The sequence below is a fragment of the Macaca fascicularis genome, chromosome 11 (assembly GCF_037993035.2).
Source record: "Macaca fascicularis isolate 582-1 chromosome 11, T2T-MFA8v1.1".
NCBI classification, from domain to species: domain Eukaryota; kingdom Metazoa; phylum Chordata; class Mammalia; order Primates; family Cercopithecidae; genus Macaca; species Macaca fascicularis.
Genome location: NC_088385.1, coordinates 103,318,977 through 103,340,947, shown reverse-complemented (window position 1 = coordinate 103,340,947; position 21,971 = coordinate 103,318,977). Strand labels below are relative to the sequence as shown.

The following is a 21,971-nucleotide window of genomic DNA, read 5'->3' as shown; positions in this document are numbered from 1 at the left end:
TGAGGTTTTTTTCTATGAGAAATGCATATTGCCTTTATCTCTGTAGGTGTATCTCTACAGAATGGTGTGCTGGAGTTGGCTCACACTAGTTCATGAGAGATGATTGTTAAATTTTCAGGAACTTTGCAAACTGGTTGTTAAACAGATACTAACTTTTAAATTATGTAAGTTTACAAATAAGTAAACTAAATTAAAAACAAAGGTAATGAATACTCAAAAGTCGTTGCTTCCTAATTTTTTACCACTTCTAACTATTATCTATGCCACTGGGATTATTTTTTCTATTCTAGCTCTATGTTCAAAAACACTATATGATGGTGTGCTACTGCACATTTCTTCCCAACCGTATGGTCAGTGTTGTCATGTTGGTAGCCTGAAGTTGTCCATGGAGAGAGAGGTCAGAAAACACTATAGATCAGGCCTTGGCTTATTGTTTTCTTGTTTATCTAGACCAGGGGTTTGCAAACCCTTTTTTTAAGGGGACAGTTAGTAATAAATGTTTTAGGTTTTATGGACATATAGTCTCCATTGCATATTCTTCTCTGTTTAATAATCCTTTAAAAATACAAAAAACATTTTTAGCTCATGGGCCATATAAAAAGAAGCCAAACTTGTTCTAGACCTTTGTTCTAGAATTAAGACAGTGTATTGAAAATGTTAGTAATGCAGATTAAATTTAAAGGGTATTGTGCTGAAGGAGAAAAGTATATTGTATATGCAGCTGTTACATTACCTGATCAGCAAAGGTATCCCTCTCCCCCCGACAGATGAGTAAAGTTCTAACAAACCTTCATTGTTTCACATTTGTCTTGATGGAAATGAAAATACCAACTGGTAATCATGTCAGAACTATGCTTGTTTGTTAATGACATGAGTAATTATTTATTTGGGTCAGATGGTACTCAAGTATTTATTCAGTCTGAGATTAGTAAGCTTTCTTTGTCATCCAGTTCCTTGTGCAACAGGACAGATTTTTTTTTAAGTGTACTCTTTAAGTCTCAAAGGTGTAGCACTTTGGGAGTTGAGCCTTTCTGTAGGAAGGTCTCACTTGTAACTCAGAAACCCAGGGCTTCATTGTTTATCCCAGTGTGGAAGGTAAACCCAGGGACCTTCTCATCAAGATCAGCAGCCTCTCCCAAGACAGTGATAAGAGTCAATTTATGCATAACAGCTTTGGGTTTTCAGTCCTCTCTTTGTTTTTGCTTCCTAGGTATTATTGATACATTTTTGCACATTCAGCTCTACGTTTTAAAATACTATATTTTAGTCAACATTTTCTTGAGGAAAGGAAGATTTTCGTATCTCACTAGAAATGGAAGGCATCATTAAATTATTTTTAACATTTTGAAAGTGTGACAGAAAAGATTATGTGACCTCAGATGTGTTATATACCAAATTTTAAGAGGTTAGGAATGAATCACCAATACATTACTTTTGCTGCCAAATTAATTTTTTGTTCACGTATCACTATAAAATTTCTCCAGAAATCTCAACATAACTGACTGAAGTGTATTCTTAGATTACATATTGAGCTATTAAAAATCCATTATCATTTGCAACTGCTTATGAATATTAATTGTTTTCTCAATATTGAGTTAACCAAGACAAAAATACAGACATAAAGTGAGTTCTAAGATAGAGTTGATATGAGACCCATGAGTTCGTATTTCTCCTTAATCTAAGCAGTTCTCGTAATTTTATATGTAAATATTTTAAAAAGTTAACATACTTATAAAATACTATTTTTAATTGTCTCACACATTGATATTTCATATAACTTCATTTGAAAAAGAGATCTAGTTATCTAGGCCATTCTTTGATTGTTAGTTAATATGCAGTTCCCTTGAATACTTGTTAAGCACCTTCTAAGTGCCAGACGGTCGGTTAAGTTCTGGAAATAGAAAAGTGAGCAAGCTAAATCCCATCCCCAAGGATCTTATAAAATCATATGCACAAAAAAGTGTTCTTCAGTGCAGTGGGTGGGGGCACAGTAGTCAACTGTGTCTGAGATTAGAAAAGACTTCACTGAGTGATGACACATGAGCATAGTTTTGAAGACTAAGCCTGATCTCACAAGGTTGATAAAATAGGAAAAGGCATCTTTTAAAAATGAGAAAAAGCATGTGTTAAAGCAATGCAGTGTGAAACAACATAGTTCTTTTTGGAAAATGAATATGTGTATAGAAAGTAATAGTGGCAAGAGAGGAGTTCTAGAGATCTAGCATTTGTTTCTGGTATACTCTTCTTGCTAGGTTATTAGAGAATGACTGACAAATGCAGGTATATAAGTATGTAACTTGGCTGGGTGTGGTGGCTTATGTCTATAATCCGATCACTTTGGGAGGCCAAGGTGGGTGGATTCCTGAAGTTGCAGTTTTTTGAATTTTTGCAATCAGACCTTGGTGATGACCTTGAGCAGTAGGATATAAGTAACTCCCACATACTTAGTGTTCCAGTAATGGAACACTAGGCATAAATTGCTACAAGTTCAAGATGAGCCTGAATATCACAGCAAAACCTTGTCTCTACAAAAATAAAAAATAAAAATAAAATAAAAATAAAAAAATAATAAAACAAAACAAAACACCAGATGTGGTGGGTGCCTGTACTCCCAGCTACTTGGGAGGCTGAAGCAGGAGGATTGCTTGAGCCTGGGAAGTAGAGGCTGCAGTGAGCCATGATTGTGCCACTGCACTCCGATTTGGCCAAGAGAGCAAGACCTTGTCTCAAAAAAAAAAAAAAAAAAGAAAACAGTATATAAGTTTGTTTTTAATATTTTCAAATGGAATTTATCTTCCTCGCCCTACTTCCATTTAACTTTTATCTCTATTAAACATACCATAACCCACCTTTATTGTAATATGTTTTTGCTCTGAACAGATTTTGAGTATTTGAAGATCATAAACTTGTTTTTATAGTTCTCGTCCAAAGCAGATATTCAGCAAATAATTTTTTGTTTTATTTTTAACGCTGAGGGTGCAGGGAGGAGAAACTGCATTAGCAGCTTTTAAGAGGTGTTTTAAAGAACATTGAAAGAATTAGCTCCATTTGACCATAGACCCAGTGACACATTATTTAATGGAAAGAATACTAAATAAGAGGCAAATGACCAGGCATCTATTCTAGCTCTGCGTCCAAGCCTTGTGACCTTTTGAAAGTCATTTAACCTTTCAAGTCTCAGTTCCCAGATCTAGAAAATGAGAGCACTGACTCATTCTCAGAGATATTATTTGCAGTTTATATTATATACTCAATATAATATATTTTATTATAGTAATATTATATTACTCAACCCTTGATAATAACTTGAATGTTAATTTTTTTCATAATTTGAAAGTGTAAAAAAATTTCATACTACTTTAAGACATTTGAGTCATATTTTCATCTACTAACTGCATACCTGTGGCACCCAGAATGTAAATGACTTTTATGCTATGATTTTTACTTGTTGGCCTTCCATATTTTACCCATAGTGATAATAAATTATATATTAGAATATAGTGTATCTCTTTTAATGTTTCATTTTTTAATATAGATATTGTTCATGAAAATCTGAAAATGGGATCAGATGGTGAGAGTGACCAAGCTTCTGGGACATCATCTGATGAAGTCCAGTCACCTACAGGTGTTTGTCTCAGAAATCGTATACATAGACGGATCTCAATGGAGGTAATCATTTAAAAAATACAAATATACCTGTGAATATGTGTGTTGGTATATTTTACATATATTTACTCCACTCGATATGTATGTATCGTATATGCCCATTTAAAAATTTTCATGAAGACACGTGACACTTGTAAGAAAGTTACTTCTTTGCATTCATAAATTGCAGTCTGCGAATATTTCCACTCTTTGCATTTTTATCCCAACATAGATATGCAGTATTATAGTTGCTCACATTCTGTGAAACATTTATTTTAATTTTTGGTGAAACGTTATTTTAGTTTCTCCATTAAGGAGAAGTGAATTTTCAAAAATTCTAGAAATACAGGTTGATATATTAGCAATGTCTTCTTTTTAGAAAATATTATTTTAATTGTATTTTTGAGGTTCATTTGGGTAATTAGCATTTTATTTTCTCTTTCAGATTTTAAGAGGTATAAATAAAATACACAGCTTTTTTTCTTGCATTATATTATAAAAGTGGGTGTCCTTTCCTTTGTGGTTCACTATACCTACTAGTCTCTGAAGCACATTTATTTCTCCATGTAAAAGGATGAAGAATTCATTTTCTTTGCTTTGTAAGCGTTGTGGTATAACCTTGAGGATATAAGTTGATCGTGACTGTTATTTCAGTACATACTGTAAACTAAAATAGGTTTCTGCAAAAAAAATTGAACATGTTTTGAAATAAAAGTATTGTTGCTTTTTTGATGCTGTTGAAATGATGATTAGGGTATCTGTCCTATTGGTTGGTTATATTTTCATTATAAAAAGATTGCATCTTGATCAGTTAAGGAAAACTTACCAGTTTTCTAAATGATAAATTAATATTTTCAATTGTTGAAATCAATGATATATTTATGTGACACAATACTAATGAAAATATTTCTTATTTTTCTTCACCTTATAGATGATTTTTAAAATCATTTGTTTTATTTAGTATTAGGGTCTGTATCTGGAGTTTCTCATTCTTCATTGAGCTGTAATTTGTTTCCCCACCACTAAGGAGGCATGCTCTAGATTATATTCTTCTTATAGTATGTATTTTTTTCTGTTTTATGAGACAGGGCCTCATTCTGTCACCCAGACTGGAGTACAGTGGTGGGATCTCAGGTTACCACAGCTTCAACCTCCTGGCCTCAAGTGATCCTCCTACCTCAGCCCCCCAAGGAGCTGGGACTAGAGGCACACACCACCACGCCTGGCTAATTTTTTTGTATTTTTTTTTTTAGAGACTGGGTTTCACTATATTGGCTTCCCAAAGTGCTAGGATTACAGGCTTGAGTCACTGCACCTGATCTATAGTATATTTTAATATCTGGAAAGACTTATTTTTGTATCTCTCCCCCATATACATACATACTCTTTCTTATTATGGAAGGTTTTTGGATTTTTTTCTGTTTATTCTATTATTGATACATTTTAGGCATTTTATTTTGTTCTAAGAATAAGCTTATTGTGTTTTCTTAGTGGTTATATAACTTATAAGATTAATATAGGGAGGACCAGTATCTTTTCATTACTTATTCTTACCATTTGGTGGCATTGTATGTTTTTATACTTAAGTCTTATATTTCTCAGTAAATATTTATGCAGTTCCTATACCTCTCCATTCTGTTTCATGATTTGGCTGCTATTATGAATAGGAGGAATTTCTTTTTATAGGGCTTAAATTTCTTGATGTGATGATATAGGCAAGATTCTTTTCAAGTTTCTCCCAGCTCACATTGTATAATTAAATAAAGTAGAAATGCCATTAACATGGCAGTAATAAATATAATTCTCTTTCCCCATGTTGCATACAGGATCTTATGTACTTGGTTAGTTATTTAAACTGATCACAGAGTTTGTGGTAGTCTTTGCCTATTCTTACTATAATAATTTTAAAGTAAATTTCAAGTTTAATTTACCAGTGAAAGGACTTAAAAATTACTGGGGTTGCAAAATTTCATTTCTGTAACACTTCGCTGTATATGTTTGCTTACAGTAAATGTTTTTGCCATGAGTGTGTCACATATAATCCATGTAGGTAACATTGCAACTGCAATAAAACTTTACAGTTACTTATCGCTAAGAAATAATATATTAGAGCCTATGAATACAAAAGCCAAATGCCCTTGCCTTTTCTATTTTTGATTACTTTTTTTTTTTTTTTTAAGGATTTAAATAAGCGGTTATCGCTGCCTGCAGACATCAGAATACCTGATGGGTATCTTGAAAAGTTGCAGATTAACAGTCCACCATTTGACCAACCAATGAGTCGAAGGTCTCGTAGAGCTTCCTTAGTAAGTTTTTGGTCTCCTGTACCTCCACCATCAATCAGATCTGCTTGTTTGATTCTTCTGGGTGTAAACATTTTGAATTAACTTTTATATTTGACCTTGGAATAGCTAAATTTTATTATATTGCCTTCTCGATTTTATTATTTCCCATTCTTAAAGGTTTATTGGAACCCTTAAGATGCATTCAATAGAATGCATATTGGAATAGGATTTAAGGTATATTATATTTTATTTTTGGTAAATATTAATACGTGCTAGATATATAAATACATACTAGATATATAGATATACTAGATATGTGCTGGATAAACATACGTATTAATATATACTAGATATACAGAGAAGTACACAAACCATAATTGTACAGCTCAACCAACTTTTGAAATGTTAACATACCTGTGTAACTAGTACCTGGATCAGTAAAAGAAAATTTCAGAAATCTCAGAAACCCCGTGCTACTCCCTTTCTCTTTGCTTAGTATTCCTCACTTCCTCAACTGTAGCCATACTCTCTGCCTTCTGATGCTAAAGATTAGTTTTACACATATGTGTGACACTGTTCTGATCATACTGTTTTTATAGTATGTTTTGATATGTGGATCTGTTTAAATCCCATTCACATATATTCTTATTTATTTTTTAGATGTGTAATATTATCTTTCTGATTATCCTTATTAAAACTTCTGAGCTTTGTGTAATTATGAATATGTAATTATAATATATTTTATATAAATATATAGAATTATATACTTATATAAAGTTTATATATATATTGCACAATATGTATCCCAGTATGTATGTAAGTTATACATATTTATTATTTTTGTGGTTGGCTTCTTTTGTTCAGTGTTACGTTTGCGAGTTTCAGCCCTATTTTTGCGTGTAATTATAGATAGTTCATTTTCATTGTTGCATAATATTCCATTCATGAGTGTACTGTACTTTATCCATTCTCTTGTCGATGGGCATTCTGGTTGTTTTCAGTTTTTGGCTATTACCAAATAATGCTTCTATCACCATTGCTGTGCATGTTTTTTGGTTAACATATGTAAGCATTTCTGTTGAGTGCTTACCTAGGAGTGGAATTGTTTCATTATATTGTATGTGTATGTTGTGCTTCCCTAGATACTGTCAACAGCTTTCCAGAGTGGTTGTACCAACTTATACTTCCATCACTAGCATATAATAGTTCTGGTTGTTCTCCTTGCCAACTTTTGATAATGTCTTTTAAAAATTATTATTTTAACTTTTCTAGTGAGTTGATAGTGGTCTCTTGGTTTTGTTTTGCATTTGTCTGATGACTAAGTTGAACACCTTTCTATGTGTTTATTATTCATCATATGTTTCTTACATGTTTATATTTAGATATTCTCTTTGTGAATTAACTACCCAAGTCTGTTTTTCTTCTCTTTCCTATTGGGTTTTCTGTCTTTTCTTATTGGTTTATACGAATTTTTCAGTATATTTTGTATAAAGGACCTTTGTCATTACATGTCTTACAAATACATTTTCCTAATATTTAGTAATTAACCCAGCACCATTTATTCAAAGGATAACTTTTCTTATTGCAGTATCACTTTAACATAAATTCAGGTGGTTGTTTATGTGAGAATCTCTTTTGGATGATGATAGTCCTATAGTAGAGATACATATAAAGTGCTTTGGGACAACAAAAGAGGCAGGAAGTAAAATGCCTTGGTAAGTTACAAACTTACAGAGATAGCAGTTGTGCTGGTCCTAGAAGGATGGGCAGAAATTTGTCAGTTAAAAATGGTCTATGAATGAAGGGTGTTTCAAGCAGAGGAAAATTCGTGTACTAAAACTGAAACCCAGAGGTTTGGGTGTGTATGTCATGTTTGGGAAATTAGAACTGATATGAAGGGTAATATGGAATAATATAAAAGCTATGGCTTGAACGGACAGGACAGATCCAGAATGAAGCCTTAGATGTCAGGCCAAGGAGTCTGGATTTCTTCCTATGTAATGAGAAGACATCAAAGGTATTTATTTAAACAGGGGCTGACATGATCACATTTTTGTTTCATAGCATTAGCTTTAGGAAAAGTACAAACAATGAATTAGAAAGACTAGAGGCAAGGAGAATTAGGAATTTATTCAAAATTAAGGGTGATGTGGCAATCAGATGGAAATAGAAAGTAGAACATAAATCCTAGGGACCAGGAAGGGATAAAATACCACCTAATATCCAGTTGGACTTTGCACCTGAAGGAAGAGAAATCGATGATGACTCTTGGATTGCTAGCAGTTGATGTATCTCCTTTTTTACATTATTGTTGTTATTATTATTATTATTATTATTATTATTTTTTTTTTTTTTTTTTTTGGAGACGGAGTCCTGCTCTGTCACCCAAGCTGGAGTGCAGTGGTGCAATTTTGGCTCACTGCAATCTCCGCCTCCCCGGGTTCAAGCGATTCTCCAGCCTTAGCCTCCCAGGTAACTGGGATTATGGGTATGCACCGCCATGCCCCACTAATTTTTGTATTTTTAGTAGAGATGTGATTTCACCATGTTGGCCAGGCTGGTCTTGAACACCTGACCTCGAGTGATCCACCTGCCTCGGCCTCCCAAAGTGCTGGGATTACAGGCGTGAGCCACTGCATCCAGCCTTTAGATATTATTATGTAATGGAACTATTTTCTTTGGAGACAAGGTCCAACTCTGTCACCTAGGCTGGAATGAGGTAGCACGATCATAGCTCATTGTAATCTTGAACTCCTGGGCCCAAGCAATTCTCACATGTCAGGCTCCTGAGTAGCTAGGACTGCAGGTGTACATCACCACACCCAGCTAATTAAAAAACTTTTTTTTTTTTTGTAGAGATGGCATCTCACTGTGTTTCCCATGCTGGTTTCCAGTGCCTGGCCTCAAGCAGTCCTTCTGCATTGGTTTCCCAAAGTGCTAGGATTATCGGTGTGAGCCACCCCACAGCACCTGGCCCAAGTGGGTCAGGTTAGATATTCCAGTTAGATATTCTAAAAAATATTTTGGTTACATACTCTAAAAAAATAAAATCACTTTATGCTGTATATACCATGAGCACATTGTTATTTGACATTCACCAATATATAAATATGGTAAAAAGTATAACACAGACTTGATTTTGGTATAAGCTTATGATTATCATAATTCAGCATCACTACTTAAGACATTTTTTTGGGGGGGTGTGTGTGAGAGAGAGAGAGAGACAGAGTGTCACTTTGTCACCCAGGCAGGAGTACAATGACGCGATCTCGGCTCACTGCAACCTCTGCCTCTGGTTAAGTGATTTTCATGCCTCAGTCTCTTGAGTAGCTGATATTATAGGCATATGCCACCATGCCTGGTTAATTTTTGTATTTTTAGTAGAGACGGGGTTTTGCCGTGTTGGCCAAGCTGGTCTCAAACTGCTGACCTCAAGTGATCCACCTGCCTCAGTCTCCCACAGTGTTGGGATTACAGGCGTGAGCCACTGTGCTTGGCCAAGACATTTTTATTGGGATGATTTTGCCATTTGATTGTCAGGTCAAAGTTTTCTTTGGCTATCAATTTTTATCAAAGATTGGTACTTAGGAAAAATTTTGAGGTTGTATTTGTTCCAATGGGGAGTAAAAATTGATTTAATCACCATGTAATTTTTTAAGCTATCATTTAAGAGCATCTTTTACAGTCTACATGAAATTAAGGAAAACAGTGCCCTCTAATGAATGCTAAGTGATTAGAGTTTTTATTTATGATTAAGTGTTCCTACCTACCTCCCCCCTTTTTTTGTTGAGATGGAGTTTCACTCTTGTTGCCCATGCTGGAGTGCAATAGCATGATCTCGGGTCACCACAACCTTCGCCTCCTGGGTTCAAGCGATTCTCCTGTGTCAGCCCCCTGAGTAGCTGGGATTACAGGCATGCGCCACCATGCCTGGCTAGTTTTATATTTTGAGTAGAGACAGGGTTTCTCCATGTTGGTCAGGCTGGTCTTGAACTCCCCAATTCAGGTGATCTGCCTGCCTCAGCCTCCCAAAGTGCTGGGATTACAGGCGTGAGCCCCTGCGCCTGGCCTGGGCTTACAGATTTCAGATAAATCATGCCAGCTATGTTTTGGATTTTACTGATACATCCATTTCATTATTCATCTACCTTACTAAAGCATACTTTTTGGAAATACATTAAAAATTATTCTTCAAAATGAAAATCTCTACCCTAGGTTTATATTTGAACATAGGCAGTGAAGGAGGGCAAGTGAAAGTTAGGGATGGATGGAAAAGGAGTGGGAAAAAGAAATTCATTCTTTCACATGTATTAGAATTTGTGTATCTATGGATAATATATTCTTTATATACCTAAAAAGTAAAAGTTTTTTCAAAGAGATCAGTTTTTCAGCATAGAAGTCTGGACCCTAGGTTTATGTGTAAAAGAGATGGGTAAAGATTAGGGATGGATGGAAAGGAGGCAGGAAAAGAAAAATATTATTCACGTGTACTAGAGTTCATTTTTTCCATGGATAATATACCCTTAATCTAAAAAATAAAATGTTTTTTAAGGTAAAATGTAAAATTTAGCCTTGTCTTCTAGAAGTTTTAAACTTTCAGTGTGGTGGTCTCATTTTTTTTTTTTTTTTTTTTTTTACAAATTATTTGTAGAGACAGGGTCACACTATATTGCCCAGGCTGGTCTTGAACTCCTGGCCTCAAGCAGTCCTCTTGCTTTGCCCTCCCAAATCATTACAGGTGTAAGCCACCTCTCCTGGCCTGTTTTCATATTTTCTAATGACAATATATAATGAGTAGTGAAAATAACATAAAACCTTTGCTTGAGTAGGAATTAAGAAACAATTCATTTTTCCTGGAGAAGTTATACAGTGGTGCTCATTGGGTCTAATATAAATTTATGGTCATCAGCCTTGCATAGATCCCCAGTGTTGCCTGGCTACTCCACTGTCTTTCTCTGATTAACTCTTCCTCTTCTTACTGTAAGCAGATGATCTCTCTTCCTACATCAAAAAAGAGAGAGGGCCAGATGCTGTGGCTCATGCCTGTAATCCCACCACTTTGAGAGACTGAGGCAGGAGGTTTGCCTGAGCCCAGGAGTCCAAGACCAGCCTGGACAACATAGTGAGACCTCCATCTTTACAAAAAATAAACAAAGCTAGCCAGGCGTAGTGGCACACCTTTGTAGTCCCAGCTACTTGGTAGGTGGGAGGTGAGAGGATCACTTGAGCCCAAGAGGATGAGGTTGCGGTGAGCCATGATTGCACCACTGCACTCCAGCCTTGGCAACAGAGCGAGAGACCTTGTCTCAAAAATAAAAGGGGGCCATTAACTGGAAACTCCCTCCTTTTCTGTATAATAAACTTGCAAATCTACTATACATATACTCATTCTGTTCTTTGTTTTTAATTTTGAGAAGTTGTCCCCCTTACTATCCCATCTTTTCAGGATGCTTAAGACTGTTATCCCTATAAACTCATGTGTGTTCAGTCTCCAATTCCTTATCTTAATCCTTTCCATTGACTTTTTATTTACATAAACTTACAATTTTAGTTTTATATTTACAGAAAAAATTACAAAAATTATATAGTTCTTATATATCACTTAACCAGTTACCATATTACTAACATTTTATATTACTTTAATACATTTGTCACAACTAAGGAACCAACATTGGTACATTACTAGTAACAAAACTCCATAGTTTATTCAGATTTTACTAATTTTTTGTCAGTGTTCTTTTTCTGTCCCAGTACCCTGTCCAGGATACCACATTACATTTAGTGATCATATGTCATGTTAAAAATATTGGCTATTGGATTGGTGAAGTGCTGTTTAGTAGTACTTTATGATTGATAAGAAATAAAATATTCTCAGCATATTTAGTTAAATATTAGAATAGTGGGAAAGCCTATATGTAGATAGTCAGGATTCATCAGCGCTTCATTGCCCTTACGATAATGGTATATACCCAGTGGAAGTTTTGTGAGACTGAGTGCAGCTTCAATTAGAATGAAGGTCATCCATATATAAAAATTTGTCTTATTGTATTAAAATCATAAGTTTCTACATTTTAAGAGCATATTCCTTCCTAAACAATGAATGTTTGGATTCTTCATTCCTGGTTTTACCAATGTAGACCATATAGACCTTTCTTATTTCTCAGAGCAGGTGAGAAAATACAGTCAAGTCCTTACATTTGTCAGCAATTAGAAAGATAAGATGGAATGTGGAAGTGAGGTTCAAAGTCCCACAGAATTTACCTTTAGCATATTATGTACAGGTATACAGGATTAAGGTGGTATTGTGGTGGTGATAACAGCAATTTTTGTAAGACAAATTGACTCGGTAGAATAGAGATTCTCAATCTCTCCCCCTGCCCACCAAGTCTAAGGGATAAAACACATTTCTGTCATTAACAGTAACTGGGTAATTCCCACAGGGAGGGAAATGAATGTTTGAAAAAGCCTCCCTCTTCCCCTGCTGTTTCTTTTTTTGTTGTTGAGACGGAGTCTTGCTCTATTGCCAGGCTGGAGTGCAGTGGCACGATCTTGGCTCACCACAATCTCCGCCTCCCAGGTTCAAGCGATTCTCCTGCCTCAGCCTCCCGAGTAGCTGAGATTACAGGCGTGCACCACTACACCCAGCTAATTTTTGTATTTTTAGTAAAGACAGGGTTTCACCATGCTGACCAGGATGGTCTTGATCTCCTGACCTCGTGATCCACCTGCCTCAGCCTCCCAAAGTGCTGGGATTACAGGCATGAGCCACTGTGCCCGGCCCTGTTTCTTATATATTAATACATACTCACTCTTAAAATGTCATCTATATATCCTCTGTACATAGAGAAGCTTCCCCCTTTATCTCTGGTTTCATTTTCCACAATTTCAGTTACCTGAGGTCAAGCACAGTCTGAAGATAGGTGAATATAATGCAATAAGATTACTTTGAGAGTGAGAGATAGAGACAGCATTCACGTAACTTTTATTACAGTGTATTCTTATAGTTATTTTATTGATCTCTTACTCTGCAAAATTTATAAATTAAGCTTTATCTTAGGAATGTATTGATATGTATAGGGGAAAACCTAGTACATACAGGTTTCAGTGCTGTCTGCTGTTTCAGGCATCCACTGGTGGTCTTAGAAGTATCCCCTGTGGATAAGGGGGACCTTCTGTACTTCATTTGTTTCGGTGCTCAGTTAAAACAGCATCTCCAGCATGTGATAGAGTAATTACGTTGCTAGATCCAAAGTAAACAAAAAATTTTCCATAAGGCTTGGTATTGCTTACAAGTTACACTGAATTCTAGGAATACTATTATAAATTATAATTTAATTTATATATATATATTTTTAGAATTTTCATATGCTTATGCTCTAAGAGTCATCTAAATAGGAGTTTGCTTGGGGCTGCCAAAAAGTGAAGTATTTTCTTGGAACAGTGAAATATCAGAAAAAATTCTCTTTATTTGTCTGGAAAGCAGGATTAAGGGGGCTTTTATATTACATGAAAATATAAGCTTTGAGCAGTGGTAGTATCATACCCAAGGTTTATCCAAGGCGCAGTTATTGCTAATTGAAAATTTTTCCAAAATACCCCGCCATGACAACTTGCAATATAGTTGGCACTGGCAATTTTTGAGTTTCTACGGAGACTGAAACAACAACATATACATTATAAAGTTTATTGTGCTATTTGTTTAGCTATTATTTCTTTTTCTATGAAACTTTTAAAATATTCTAAAATAATCTAGGATGGAACTCAGTCTAGATTGTGAACTCATGAAAGTGAGAATCATATCTATCTGTCTTCTCTAGCACCTAACATTGTGCTGGGTAAATGTTGAATAAATGAGCTTTGTCCTCTGTCCTCTGAATAATTTCTGTAGGAGAGCACGTCAACAAGCTAGTCATTATATCTATTGTTAATCTTGTCGTGTTCAGCAACTAAAAATGCAAGCAAAATTTTCTAAAAATTTTATTTAAAGATTCAGTAAGTACTATTTTGATGTAATCATTAAATCGTAAGTTGGAAATTTCTAAAATGGGGGCTACGCTTTTACTTTTTGAATTAGGATCTGACAGACAATTCACTAGTGTAATTGTGCCTTTGTCTGAATTCTCTGCCTGCCTGCCTGCCTGCCTGCATGGGTGGAATTCAGTAGTGTTGTTTATTTTCTAGACTGATTATTCAAATTTAAACCTAACCTCATACATTTTTGTCTTTGCAGTCTAATTTGTAGTCCATTTACATAGTCTTTAAAGCAAACCTCGACATTTTGTCATAGTAACCATTGGACCCTAGTGTGTTTGATGTTTTAAGAACATAGTAGTGTTCATTCATTCCAGATAAAAGGATTAATAAGAAAATTTCTCTACTCCTGAGAAGAAAAAATGCCTAGCTTACAGTCTTATTTCCTGTGTGCTTCTCATTGTTGTAATGACATTTTAAATATTTTTTTCAGGAATATTCATTCTTTTGTTCATACTAGTTTGCATTTATTCTCAATATAGTGTTTTTCCCCCCATAAAATATGACACAAAACCTAAAATTCATGGCAAAAATGCGATAGTTCCATATTCATGAATTTATAAATTCCAGAGATAAGTATCAGAATAAAGATACTTTATTAGTTTCTGTGATCTTGGCAATTAGCTTTTTTTATAAAGTAAAGTGTTTAAGATCATATATAAATAGGCTATATAAAACATATGTGAATTAAAATATTATTCAGAATCAGACTGTCATGTACCAGATAGTGGGCTATTTGCCATGTTTTTCATACTGATTTTAAAAACTTCACTTGTATTTTAAAAATGTTATCTATTGTAGTTTTACTTCTTTATTTTGCATAGTTATTGATACCAGAAAGCAAAGGACTTAATACTGAGTCATGTACAATACATGGATGAATAGTGTATGATGGTTGTAAAACTTCATTTTTAATTTAATGTTTTATGAAAAATGTCATATATAGGAAAATGTCATAAAGAGTACAAAAATAATTTTTCATTCATTCAATAATACCTGTAACTGAAGTTTTAATTAGTTTACTAAAATTGAGTTAAGTACTATTGGATGTGTAATTTTCCACATGGCTTTTAATATGATATATATCATTGTAACAAAAAGATAAAAACAGTTCTTTTGAGGGGCCTCTGCTACTTTATTTTCTCATTCTGTTTTACTTTTTTAAATATTTCTGCTCTCTTAGTCCCTAGTTTTCAATCTATCAAAAATTTTTTTTCCTAAATGTTACAGTTTTTTCTTTTTCATTTTAAATATTGGGTCTGTATTACATATTTAGGTATATTTCATCTGCCCTATTTATCATCTCCATACACAATAGGCAGGCAAGCTCAAGGTTTTTGAGAACTCACTTTTAAAGCATTTTCTCTTGTTGTGGGTTGTTTTTTTTGTTTTTGTTTTTGTTTTTGGCGAGAGGGTGTAGCCAGAATTAGACTTACATTGCTGCTTCTATGTTTGCCATTTCCTGATCCGTAGTAGAGCATGATTTTCAGTTGTCTTTTTCATTATATTTTGATTGGAAAGCCTGAAACAAATAGTATTTTATTGTTTGCACGGCTTCCTTGGGAATTAAGATTGGTGAGGGAAAATATATAGGAAAGATATTTATTTTGCAATTTTGTTAAAAAGAAAATCCCAAGTAGTTATCCTTGATAAGATTCTTTAGTATCTTAAAATGCCTGTGGTATCTTAGAATAAAATAAAATATTTTTCATGACAGAGTGTTAACTACGTATATAAAAGTTGGGTTGACAATTTTGATTGTGAACTTTGATATTTTTGAACCTTTGAATATTCCAACATTGGGTTTATTTTAAAACTTGATAGATATTCAACCATTTGATTATAATCAGATTTTTCTATTCTTAGTCACTCTTTAGAGTGGAAAAGTTTCAAAAGTTGAGGAAGAGATGAATTGAAACTTTAAGAATAAATACTAGGCCAGGCGCGGTAGCTCACACCTGTAATCCCAGCACTTTGGGAGGCCAAGGCAGGCAGATCACTTGAGGTCAGGAGTTCGAGAACAGCCTGGCCAACATTTTGAAACCCTGTCTCTGCTAAAAATACAAAAATTAGCTGGGCGAGGTGGTGCGCGTCTGTAATCCCAGCTGCTCCGGAGGCTGAGGCAGGAGAATCACTCAAACCCAGGAGGTGGAGGTTGCAATGAGCCAAGATTGTACCACCGCACTCCAGCCTGGGCGACAGAGTGAGACAACGCTGTCTCAAAAAAAAAAAAAAAAAAAAAAAAAAAAGAATAAATACAAAATTTATCATTGTTTACTTTTCAGTCAGAAATCGGCTTTGGAAAAATGGAAACCTACATCAAATTGGAAAAGCTTGGAGAGGTAAGTAAATATTTATTTCAAAAATGTAAGACACATTTTTTTCTTATTCTTCATTCTCTGTTACTCCACAGTTTTTGTTAACCTGGAAAAAATATAAATACTGATGTCTACAAGATTATATACTTGTTCTGGAAAGGTAACAGAGTTTCTAAGAGTTAAGAGTCTTCAGTTCTTGAAATTATCCCATCAGTTTGAGAGGAAATGGATTTTTTTTTATAGCTTTGAAATTTTTATTGCAGTAGAAGTATTATGTTTTCTTGATAACAAAGTAGGCATTTGTCACTTAGTCTACTGGCATTCTACTGTCTGTGCCATTATGGGAAATTGCATGAGTTCAGACCTGTGAAAAATCAGAATAAAGATAAAAACACATTTTTTGAAAGTTAAGGAAGTTCTTAAGATCTTGGTTTTCTTGGACTTGCTACTGGTACTACTGATTTAGAAGTGGCCTACCTCCTATAGTAAGAAAGGGCAAAGAAAATAATAGGGAAGCCTTAAAGGAGCTTGAGGGCTGTCCTGGCAATGATAGAAGAGATCCTTGTTTTTTAAAGGAGAGTTAATGTACGAAGATTCTGAAAAGTCTAGAAACATGGGTAGAATTTTTATGATTGCCGGGCGCGGTGGCTCACGCCTGTAATCCCAGCATTTTGGGAGGCCAAGGCGGGTGGATCACGAGGTCAGGAGTTTGAGACCAGCCTAGCCAGCATTGTGAAAGCCCGTCTGTACTGAAAATACAAAAATTAGCCGGGCGTGGTGGCGGGCGCCTGTAATCCCAGCTACTCGGGAGGCTGAGTCAGGAGAATCGCTTGAAACCGGAAGATGGAGGTTGAAGCAAGCTGAGATCGTGCCACTTGCACTGTAGCCTGGGCGAAAGAATGAAACTCCATCTCAAAAAAAAAAAAAATTGTGATTTAACAATATGTATATTACGTTTTCATTTTTCAATTAATATGTTCAATTAGTGTCCATCAGTCTCCATATACCATTGCAGGTAAAGCACCTTTGATTTTAAAGCTGTTGATCTAATTGTTAATCTGAAATAAAGTACAAAAAGTAACTATTCTGTCTATGTTTTTATACTCTTGAGGCACTCTGTAGTGTTTACAGAAGTATGGAAGCTGTGCATATGAACTGAAAGTCCTGTTTGCAGTAAGAAAAGCCAAGGCTGATCATTGTGTGTTTTTCTTTGCAAGATGGAATTTAACAATGCTTAGAAATTAGAAATTCAGGTAGAGCTCTTTATTATAAGATGGTATTAAATAGACTCTTATGATACTTTTGATGTGTCCTTTAAAAATATATTTTATAGGGTACATATGCAACAGTGTATAAAGGAAGAAGTAAATTGACAGAGAATTTGGTGGCATTAAAAGAGATCCGATTGGAACATGAAGAAGGTGCACCCTGCACAGCTATAAGAGAAGGTATAATAATTATACAGAACATTTTAAAATCAGAGTGGTGGAATAAGAGTTTATTTTTTATAAGTAAAAAGAGCTCAGATATACAAGTAATAAATGACTGGAAGATATAATTAAACCTTTAAAAAGCTAATTTCTAAAGCTGATATTCACAAGAAAGGAATTATATTAGTGTATAACTTATAATGAAATCTGAATTCATTAAAAATCACTATCATAGACAACTATGTGTCACAGGGAAATGTTATACATTGGTACATGGGGAACATGGTAACTATTAATTAGCCAGATAAACTAAATAAATTAAAAAACAGTATGTAAACATTTATATCATAGTACCATTTTATAAAGAAAATATTATTCAGAAAATGGCTTGAGGCAACCGATTAGTAATGTGGAGGGGAAAAATGGTTCCATGTACTTTATATCTAAATTAATCCCAGAAGTTTCAAAAGTTAACATTTAAGAAAAATACAGAAGGTGATATGAGAATATTATAATATTGGGAACAATTTTAAGTATTATAATATCAAACCCGGTAGTATAAAAGAAAAGAAAAAACTGATTTCCATGAAAATTTTTACAACCAATCCCCTTGGTAAATTATTGTTTTAAACTTAAGAGAATCTTTTTTTTTTTTTTTTTAATAGCACTGTTTTCCAGGCTGGTCTTGAACTCCTGGGCTCAAGTGATCCGCCTGCCTCAGCCTCTCAAAAGTGCTGGGATTATAGGTGTGAGCCACCGCCCAAGACCTGAACTTAAGAGAATCTTTTAATCAGTTCATATGTTCAACTTACTTCAGGTTTTTATAAAGACTACCACAGACTAAACAATTGTCTTTCTTTTTCTGTTTTGCAGTTTCACTATTAAAGGATTTAAAACATGCAAATATAGTAACCTTACATGACATTGTTCACACAGATAAATCTTTGACTTTGGTGTTTGAGTATCTGGTAAGCATCTCATAAAAATTCAGTATTTAACTTTGCTTTAGAAAAACATAGTAAACTGGACTTTTAGTTTGTTTTTTATTTTTCTTTAAACTGCAACTGTGCTTAGATAAATTGGACTTTTTAACAGCCCAAGGAACTTTATTGTTTAGTTATCAGTTTTTAATTAAATTAAATTATGTGTATGGTGCATCCAATATCTTTTCTTGAAAAACGACATATTTTGAAAAACAGTATTAAGTGAACCAGTCACAACATTCTGAAAACTGTGTATCACATAGCAGAGTACTGTGTTTTTCCAGGATAAAGACCTGAAACAGTACATGGATGACTGTGGAAACATCATGAGTATGCACAACGTAAAGGTATGTTTTCGTATGTAATTTTTAAATTTTGTTTAAAGCATAGGTGAACCATTATATAATGAAATGTACCAGCCTCATAACTCTTTTTCAGGGTTTTCTGTTTGGCCTTTATAGGTTATTGTCCTCTGAACATGCAATATTTACCCAGAACTTCTGTTGACTATACTATAGCTTTCTTAGGATCAGACCTTTTTGTAGAACCACTTTATTCTTTTGACATTTCACATTATAACTGATTGTCCTAATATAGAATATATGTACAGGTATATTCTGCTTTAAAAAAAAATTCAAAATAAATACAAATGATGGGTGCATTCTGTGAAAGGCCTTCTTTAAATAGTGAACTCCCCAAATAAATGGTATTTAATTATAAAACAACAACTTTTCAGGACTAATGAATAAGGCCAGAACATGCAGGTTTTGTGGACCCTATGCTGGAAATACCAATCTGTACTGTTAGGAAGCGGAGTAAGATAATTGGTATGTTTTCTTACTACAACATATTTAAAAATTTAATGCTAAAAAAGTTTGCCATAAAATCAGTGCCAGATGACACCCAAAAGTTATCAACTGAGTAACAGCATCAGGCATAGTTTGTATTCTTATAGTAGGTTTCTTTGACCTGAGTGGTGTATCCAAATTTAGCAAAGATTTATTTATCCAAACTTAGTCAACAATATGTAAGAACCTATTCTGAAAATAGGCTGTCACAGCTGTGCACTTCAGACATTTCTAATTCTGTAGGTAGTAATTTTAAACTTACATTTAAAAAAATATTAAGTTTGGTGGTTATAAGAGAGAGCCAGTTTCTGTTACTAAAAGACAGCTCAGAACATATGGATAACACATTGCTAAGGATTTTTTAAAAGGGCTTTAAATGTACTTCCATATATATTCTGTCAGGGTTGTTTTCATCATATTTTACATTTTTTGTTTGCAACGTGTTATAACTGCCATTTTGTATCTTTTTTTGGTTTTAATTTTGTTTTTTCTGCTTTTTATTAGCAATAATTTGAAAATAAAACAAGGTCCTTCATGATGTTAATTTCACAAATGTTGAGACGTTTATTTCTTTAATGCCAGGTTTACATGATTAGCTTAAGTTGGAAAGCATTTATTATTTATTTGTTTAAATGGCCTTTATACTTGCAAAATACAAAGTGTAACAGGAATTCATTTACAGTAATTTTAGAGTTTTAAAAACATAATTATGTAGACTGCAGAGACTTTGGCACAGAGAATTCATTCAGGCATACCATTGACCTGCTGCCTTGGCTGCCTCAGTGTTCTGATGCTCTATTTTTCACCTACAAATGAACTGAGGGGAAACTCTTGAATCCTCTGTACTTGAGGTTCTTTTTGTTAACCCCAGAGAATCAAAGGTCATATGTGTTCCAGAAGCCTCTTTCTACCAAAATCTACAACTAAAACCCTACCATTAGCCTTATAGGAATTGCTTTTTTCAGAGTCGTTCAGAACACTATAGGGCTAATGCCCCTTTGTGAATCACAGTAGATTTTGAAGGCTGAGTAGGACGTGCTGAAAGTAAAGTACCCAAGAGGTGGGTGATAGAAGCTGGTTTAGGTTATTTTTATAGTAAGTAATTTGCCAGAGCTGTGCAGCAGCATTATCTTTGATACCTCAGACTTTTCATAAAATCACCAACTCCAGTGCCTTATTTTAAAGACACTGCCCCAGATCAGAGTTTTTCTTTTTGTTTTTTTAAGGAGTGTTGAGTGGGAGGGGGATTGGTTGGTTGTTTTGCCAGAATTTTATAATTAAACTATGTAAACCTTAGTAGGCCTGTAAGTTTATGAGGATATGTTTTTTAAGTCATTTTCCACAGTAAATCAACTGTTACTGCTAGGAGGAAGTTTCATTTTAAAAAATATTTCCATAGATACTGTTAGACTAAAAGAAGTGGGTGCTTCAAATAGAATAATAAACTATTAAATTCAGAAAGCCACTATAAAAGGAAATAGACATGGTACTTACGGATGCAATTACTTTCTTTTTCCTGTTACAATGTTCTAGGCCAGTTGCTTTTCTGCTTACTATCATTTATGCTTATACTAAAGCATGTCTCATCTGTAAGACTAATTTTTATTTATTTGTTTCTATAGCTGTTTCTGTACCAAATTCTACGTGGTTTGGCATATTGCCATAGAAGAAAGGTATTGCATCGAGACTTGAAACCACAGAACCTCCTCATTAATGAAAAAGGAGAATTAAAGCTAGCAGATTTTGGTATGGAATGTATGAGATATCTATTAGTACTTCCAGGTTCTTAAATTTAAAAGATCAACCACTGTCATAATATGCCATTGCTTTTATGTGGGTTTGGAAATTGTCTTGGTAGCCCACAGAATAAGATATTTGACAGAACTTCAGTGGGTGATTTATGTTGGTTATTAGCAGTAAATTGTAAAAGGCACAGGCTGTTCTCAGGTGTGGACATAGACCCCTAGGGCTCCTGAGACCCTTGTAGGAGGCCTCTAAATGTAAATATATTACCAAAATTGTACCATCTGTTATTTGCCTTTTTCACTGTGTTAATACTTGCAATGATGATCCCAAAGTAATAACGCATAAAACTATATATCAAAGTAGTGGCACCAAAATAAATCATTTTATTCTTTTTGTTTGTTTGTTTGTTTGAAAGATGGAGTTTTGCTCTTGAAGCCCAGGCTGGAGTACAATGGTGTGATCTTGGCTCACTGCAACCTCCGCCTCCTGGGTTCAAGTGACTCTCCTGCCTCAGCCTCCCAGGTAGCTGGGATTACAGGCATGCGCCACCATGCCTTGCTAATTTTGTATATTTAGTGTGACCACCATGTTGGTCAGGCTGGTCTCAAACTCCTGACCTCAGGTGGTCCACCCACCTCGGCCTCCCAAAGTGCTGGGATTACAGGCGTGAGCCACCGGGCCCAGG

At 34.6% G+C, this 21,971-nt stretch overlaps 1 protein-coding gene and 1 non-coding gene across 5 annotated transcripts in view; both read left to right on the top strand.

Moving 5' to 3' along the window:
* CDK17 (cyclin dependent kinase 17) overlaps positions 1 to 21,971 on the top strand; it is a 115,664-nt gene that overhangs the window by 78,283 nt on the left and 15,410 nt on the right. For all 4 annotated transcript variants that reach the window (XM_074007573.1, XM_005571919.5, XM_074007572.1 and 1 more), the window contains 7 exons: positions 3,536 to 3,669; positions 5,826 to 5,951; positions 16,247 to 16,303; positions 17,613 to 17,727; positions 18,583 to 18,677; positions 18,977 to 19,039; positions 21,163 to 21,286. In XM_074007573.1, the coding sequence (XP_073863674.1) occupies positions 3,536 to 3,669; positions 5,826 to 5,951; positions 16,247 to 16,303; positions 17,613 to 17,727; positions 18,583 to 18,677; positions 18,977 to 19,039; positions 21,163 to 21,286 (714 nt within the window). The remainder of the gene's footprint in view (positions 1 to 3,535; positions 3,670 to 5,825; positions 5,952 to 16,246; positions 16,304 to 17,612; positions 17,728 to 18,582; positions 18,678 to 18,976; positions 19,040 to 21,162; positions 21,287 to 21,971) is intronic.
* On the top strand, positions 13,448 to 13,584 carry LOC123567841 (U4 spliceosomal RNA). Its single transcript, XR_006690933.2, has one exon. It is a non-coding gene; the product is annotated as a U4 spliceosomal RNA (small nuclear RNA).